Below are 6,957 nucleotides of genomic sequence, written 5' to 3' on the forward strand. Positions count from 1 at the left end.
GACTCAGCCATAACCATATAAGGAGTCCCCAAAGCAGCTATACGTCCAAAACCCAAATATGTACGAGCTGCGTTCGCTTCCCACGTTTGCGCGTCTTACTGGTAGTAAAATTAAAACAAAGACTAAATTACTAGTAGTAAAATTAAAACAAAGACTAAATTACTAGTAGTAAAAGACTAAGGTTTTTGATTGCGACAGTAGGTTGCCGTTTACTATGCAAACTGTCCATCACGCCCCGTAACACGCTCCATATATGGCCAATACAGAATTCATATGTTGATCCGACCTCAGCAAACCCCTAGATCTCCATAATTAATAATTATATGGAGCTGGCCTGTTCTAAATGATGACTCGAGGGTTTAGGGTAGGGTGGTGGTATGTATAGGGTTTAGGGTATAGGGTATAGGGTATAGGGTATAGGGTTTAGGGTTTAGGGTTTAGGGTACGGTGGTATTGGTAGGTTTAACTCACGATGTTTGGGTGAGACAGACGCAGCAGGACTCCGATCTCCGTCCTCACAATTTTCTTGTCGATCTGTGAAACACATCTGAGGTCAGAGGTCAAAGCTTACATGGAGTCGCGTGCGTGTGTGCGTGCACGTTACGACGTACACGCACCCCCCTGCGACTCACCAGACCTGGATTATTTCTTTTCACGCTTGTGTTGTGGCGCCGCTCTTTACAAGACCTGTCGTTGATCTGCGTTAATCACTGACCGTTTGAACCTTTAACATAATAATGAAATAATAAAATGTTGAACTCACAGTTTTCTTCAGGACTTTTGCTGCGTACGCTTTCTGGGTCACTTTCTCCTCACAGCGAAACACCACAGAGGTAGCTCCTCTACACACACACACACACACACACACACACACACAACCACACAAATCATAAAATGCAGAGTCTGAGACAGTGTAGCATCTCAGTAAACTATAGGATCATAGAATGCAGAGAGACAGTAAACTATAGGATCATAGAATGCAGAGAGACAGTAAACTATAGGATCATAGAATGCAGAGAGACAGTAAACTATAGGATCATAGAATGCAGAGAGACAGTAAACTATAGGATCACAGAATGCAGAGAGACAGTAAACTATAGGATCATAGAATGCAGAGAGACAGTAAACTATAGGATCATAGAATGCAGAGAGACAGTAAACTATAGGATCATAGAATGCAGAGAGACAGTAAACTATAGGATCATAGAATGCAGAGAGACAGTAAACTATAGGATCATAGAATGCAGAGAGACAGTAAACTATAGGATCATAGAATGCAGAGAGACAGTAAACTATAGGATCATAGAATGCAGAGAGACAGTAAACTATAGGATCATAGAATGCAGAGAGACAGTAAACTATAGGATCATAGAATGCAGAGAGACAGTAAACTATAGGATCACAGAATGCAGAGAGACAGTAAACTATAGGATCACAGAATGCAGAGAGACAGTAAACTATAGGATCACAGAATGCAGAGAGACAGTAAACTATAGGATCATAGAATGCAGAGAGACAGTAAACTATAGGATCATAGAATGCAGAGAGACAGTAAACTATAGGATCATAGAATGCAGAGAGACAGTAAACTATAGGATCATAGAATGCAGAGAGACAGTAAACTATAGGATCATAGAATGCAGAGAGACAGTAAACTATAGGATCATAGAATGCAGAGAGACAGTAAACTATAGGATCACAGAATGCAGAGAGACAGTAAACTATAGGATCACAGAATGCAGAGAGACAGTAAACTATAGGATCATAGAATGCAGAGAGACAGTAAACTATAGGATCATAGAATGCAGAGAGACAGTAAACTATAGGATCATAGAATGCAGAGAGACAGTAAACTATAGGATCATAGAATGCAGAGAGACAGTAAACTATAGGATCATAGAATGCAGAGAGACAGTAAACTATAGGATCATAGAATGCAGAGAGACAGTAAACTATAGGATCATAGAATGCAGAGAGACAGTAAACTATAGGATCATAGAATGCAGAGAGACAGTAAACTATAGGATCATAGAATGCAGAGAGACAGTAAACTATAGGATCATAGAATGCAGAGAGACAGTAAACTATAGGATCATAGAATGCAGAGAGACAGTAAACTATAGGATCACAGAATGCAGAGAGACAGTAAACTATAGGATCATAGAATGCAGAGAGACAGTAAACTATAGGATCACAGAATGCAGAGAGACAGTAAACTATAGGATCATAGAATGCAGAGAGACAGTAAACTATAGGATCATAGAATGCAGAGAGACAGTAAACTATAGGATCATAGAATGCAGAGAGACAGTAAACTATATGATCATAGAATGCAGAGAGACAGTAAACTATAGGATCATAGAATGCAGAGAGACAGTAAACTATAGGATCATAGAATGCAGAGAGACAGTAAACTATAGGATCATAGAATGCAGAGAGACAGTAAACTATAGGATCATAGAATGCAGAGAGACAGTAAACTATAGGATCATAGAATGCAGAGAGACAGTAAACTATAGGATCATAGAATGCAGAGAGACAGTAAACTATAGGATCATAGAATGCAGAGAGACAGTAAACTATAGGATCACAGAATGCAGAGAGACAGTAAACTATAGGATCACAGAATGCAGAGAGACAGTAAACTATAGGATCATAGAATGCAGAGAGACAGTAAACTATAGGATCATAGAATGCAGAGAGACAGTAAACTATAGGATCATAGAATGCAGAGAGACAGTAAACTATAGGATCATAGAATGCAGAGAGACAGTAAACTATAGGATCATAGAATGCAGAGAGACCCCACACAGCTACTGCTGTTGTCCTGCGACGTGAGGACTGGTTTGATTTTTGAGAAGTCACGAAGGTGAAAGAAACAGGACTGGGTGACGTTCTTAACATGGGATTCCAGGTTCAACAACCAACAACAACAACACCAGTTCTCAACAGTGTGGCCGTCTGACATGTTATGGTCCTAACTTTGACTAAGAAAGGAAAGGAGCCGCACAGCTCACAGTCACACAGCTCACAGTCACACAGCTCACAGTCACACAGCTCATAGTCACACAGCTCACAGTCACACAGCTCATATAGTCACACAGCTCACAGTCACACAGCTCAGTCACACAGCTCATAGTCACACAGCTCATAGTCACACAGCTCATAGTCACACAGCTCATAGTCACACAGCTCACAGTCACACAGCTCATAGTCACACAGCTCATAGTCACACAGCTCACAGTCACACAGCTCACAGTCACACAGCTCATAGTCACACAGCTCACAGTCACACAGCTCACAGTCACACAGCTCATAGTCACACAGCTCATATAGTCACACAGCTCATAGTCACACAGCTCATAGTCACACAGCTCATATAGTCACACAGCTCATAGTCACACAGCTCATAGTCACACAGCTCATAGTCACACAGCTCATATAGTCACACAGCTCACAGTCACACAGCTCATAGTCACACAGCTCATAGTCACACAGCTCATAGTCACACAGCTCACAGTCACACAGCTCATAGTCACACAGCTCATAGTCACACAGCTCACAGTCACAGCTCACAGTCACACAGCTCATAGTGAAGTGAACAGCTCATAGTCACACAGCTCACAGTCACACAGCTCATAGTCACACAGCTCATATAGTCACACAGCTCATAGTGAACAGCTCATAGTCACACAGCTCATAGTCACACAGCTCAGTCACCATGCCATAAAAATATATCTTTCCAACGTTTCGGCAACAAGTTGCCTTCTTCAGGGTATTGGTCCTAACTTTACCACGCCAGCGAGCACGCACGCACGCACAAGCACACGCACACGCACACGCACACACACACACACACACACACACACACACACACACACACACACACACACACACACACACACACACAGGTTAACTCTTACCTGCCCAGCTCGGAGCCCATGGTGTAGAACTCCTCCACTGTGGCGTCTCGTCTGGATCCGTCCACCCAGAACTCCACCAGGGCGGCGCTAGAGGGCCGAGATGTGGGCATGGTGATGATGTCACATGCACACAGTTCACTGAGTGTGTGTCCAGTATGTCCAGCAGATCCGGTCCAGTATGTCCAGCAGATCCGGTCCAGTATGTCCAGCAGACAGTGGATGTCAGTTGTTGATGTGTGAAGTCAACACCGAAGTTCTGTAAACATAAACAGACACTGTAAACATTCACTCTGGAAACATATATAGGCCGTCTCTTGGTACGTCTCTAAATGTTGTGATGAATTGAACATGGTGGACCTTGCTGTAAACAAACAGATTGTTGTATAGCTGATGCATGAGACTTGTTGACTGTTGCAAGCTCGCAATGCATTTCCAACGGGAGTCACATGGTTTGACACAACATTTTTGTTGTATGGGGGGGAGGGGGGGCAGTCGAAACACAGCCGGAAGCCGTACAACAAAAATGTTGTGTCAAACCATGTGACTCCATTGGAGATGCATTGGGGCGGCCATGACACTTACCCTTTGTTTACATCTACCATGCAACAGCCAACATGGATGCATGCTAGATGTGAAGGTGTGAGTGAAGCCTAAGCATCTAGAATACAACATTATGCTAGATGTGAAGGTGTGAGTGAAGCCTAAGCATCTAGAATACAACATTATGCTAGATGTGAAGGTGTGAGTGAAGCCTGAGCATCTAGCATAAAACATTGATGCATGCTAGATGTGAAGAAAGGCTTTGTTTACATCTTGCCCCAATGCATTCGTAGCAGTTGTTGTGTTGACCTGAACTGTGGTTGAACTGAAGCCCATTCCATGTTCAATCAATCAATCAATCAATCAATCAATAGCAGATTATTGACACTATCTATGCTGTATAAGAGACTAAATATTTATATAGGCTATAATATATGTGCCTATATACTATAAAACAATATAGGCTATAATAGACTATATTAATATTATGCTGTATAGTTATATAGACTAACAGTTTTTTAGACTAATGTATACATGGACTAATGAATATATTTAGCCTATAGTAAAGATTAATATATTTAGGCTATAGATTCATATATTTTAATAGGCTATAGTATAGAGTAGCATCCTGGTTATCACATCTGGAATCATAATATATTTAGGTTTATAGATTAGCAGAGCATCTGGACTAATAATATATTTATGTTGTTATAAAACACACCATCCATCCATGTCTTCTTCCTGACGTTTCACTTCCACTCCTCCGCTTTCTTTATTTTCATCACAAATCCCTCCACCAGTCAGTCAGTCTGTCTGTCTGTCTGTCCCAACAGGGTAAATGTCCCGATATTTATTTCCACAGCAACACGAAGCCTGCTGGTTCCGTGCAGCTGCAGCAGTGAAGCATCGCAGATTAAACCCAGAAACAGTGTCCTCGGAGCGGCTGCAGTCCTGGCTGTTTGTCGCTGATCATAAGCCCAGAAACAGTGTCCTCGGAGCGGCTGCAGTCCTGGCTGTGTGTCGCTGGTCATTCACATCCAACACGGATACAGAACAGATGCTCCGACGGGGCTGGGTTTCGCTTCCTACGTCACACTACAAACGGTGACCTATCGAATTATGCGTCCCACACCCGGCCCACTGAGTCGGGGACCCCCTCCACAGGCACACAATTCTACAAGTCACAATTGTCCATGTGACAGCTGTCAGGAGGAGGCTGTTTCTCTGGCGCTGTTTCTCTGGCGCTGGTGTGTGTGTGTGTGTGTGTGTGTGTGTGTGTGTGTGTGTGTGGATTAATCTCGCCTTCTGTTCGTTTCCATCAATCCTCTTCCTGCAAGTATAGAGAGATGATTATCTCCGCCAGGCCGGAACGCCCAGAGTACCTCAATGTTAATACGTAAACAATGATGTGTGGCCTTGAATGATCACTCTTTCTAAAGAGACAATAAAACATACTCTCTCCCCATGCCTTCGGCCTGGTGGAGACAATAAAACATACTCTCTCCCCATGCCTTCGGCCTGGTGGAGACAATAAAACATACTCTCTCCCCATGCCTTCAGCCTGGTGGAGACAATAAAACATACTCTCTCCCCATGCCTTCAGCCTGGTGGAGACAATAAAACATACTCTCTCCCCATGCCTTCGGCCTGGTGGAGACAATAAAACATACTCTCTCCCCATGCCTTCGGCCTGGTGGAGACAATAAAACATACTCTCTCCCCATGCCTTCATGGTGGAGACAATAAAACATACTCTCTCCCCATGCCTTCGGCCTGGTGGAGACAATAAAACATACTCTCTCCCCATGCCTTCACGGTGGAGACAATAAAACATACTCTCTCCCCATGCCTTCAGCCTGGTGGAGACAATAAAACATACTCTCTCCCCATGCCTTCGGCCTGGTGGAGACAATAAAACATACTCTCTCCCCATGCCTTCAGCCTGGTGGAGACAATAAAACATACTCTCTCCCCATGCCTTCACGGTGGAGACAATAAAACATACTCTCTCCCCATGCCTTCACGGTGGAGACAATAAAACATACTCTCTCCCCATGCCTTCGGCCTGGTGGAGACAACGTGCCTTCGGCCTGGTGGAGACAACGAACAGCCAGTCTGGATGGTCAGCAACACTCCAGCAGAAAGACGGCCAGCGTTTCCTCGTTGGGCCACCAGGGGGCACTACTACGTGTTTCCACTCCGCTGAACTTCCAGCTCCTCCCATTGAGTGTAGAATCATAGAATGTAACCTTTACCGTTTACTTTGGCTTCAGGAGTGACTTCAACACACCAGTGTGTCTCTAGAAAATACATTTCTACGGTTACGTTGGATTCATGTGCATGTGTATTGTTTTCCCAGCTCTACAAAAAACTATTTGCCAAAAATAGCAGATCTACAATCTGAGAAGAACGCCTCGCACGCTATTGGTGCTACTTTAACCATTTAACTGCCCAACCAAAGTGTTTCCACGGCTACGTTCAATGCATGCCATGT

The 6,957-nt window shown here is 43.6% G+C and overlaps 1 protein-coding gene across 1 annotated transcript in view; it reads right to left on the reverse strand.

Annotated features, from left to right (window-relative positions):
- LOC308320457 (calcium/calmodulin-dependent protein kinase type IV) overlaps window positions 1-5,581 on the reverse strand; it is a 13,885-nt gene extending 8,304 nt beyond the window's left edge. The window contains exons 1-4 of the mRNA XM_080770878.1: window positions 5,185-5,581; window positions 3,924-4,179; window positions 764-842; window positions 472-534 (exon numbers count right to left, since the gene is read on the reverse strand). Of these exons, the coding sequence (XP_080627004.1) occupies window positions 472-534; window positions 764-842; window positions 3,924-4,033 (252 nt within the window). The 5' untranslated portion in view covers window positions 4,034-4,179; window positions 5,185-5,581. The remainder of the gene's footprint in view (window positions 1-471; window positions 535-763; window positions 843-3,923; window positions 4,180-5,184) is intronic.
- Window positions 5,582-6,957: the final 1,376 nt, after the last annotated feature.

The sequence above is a fragment of the Protomyctophum bolini genome (genome assembly GCF_963924005.1).
Source record: "Protomyctophum bolini genome assembly, chromosome: 8".
NCBI classification, from domain to species: Eukaryota; Metazoa; Chordata; class Actinopteri; order Myctophiformes; family Myctophidae; genus Protomyctophum; species Protomyctophum bolini.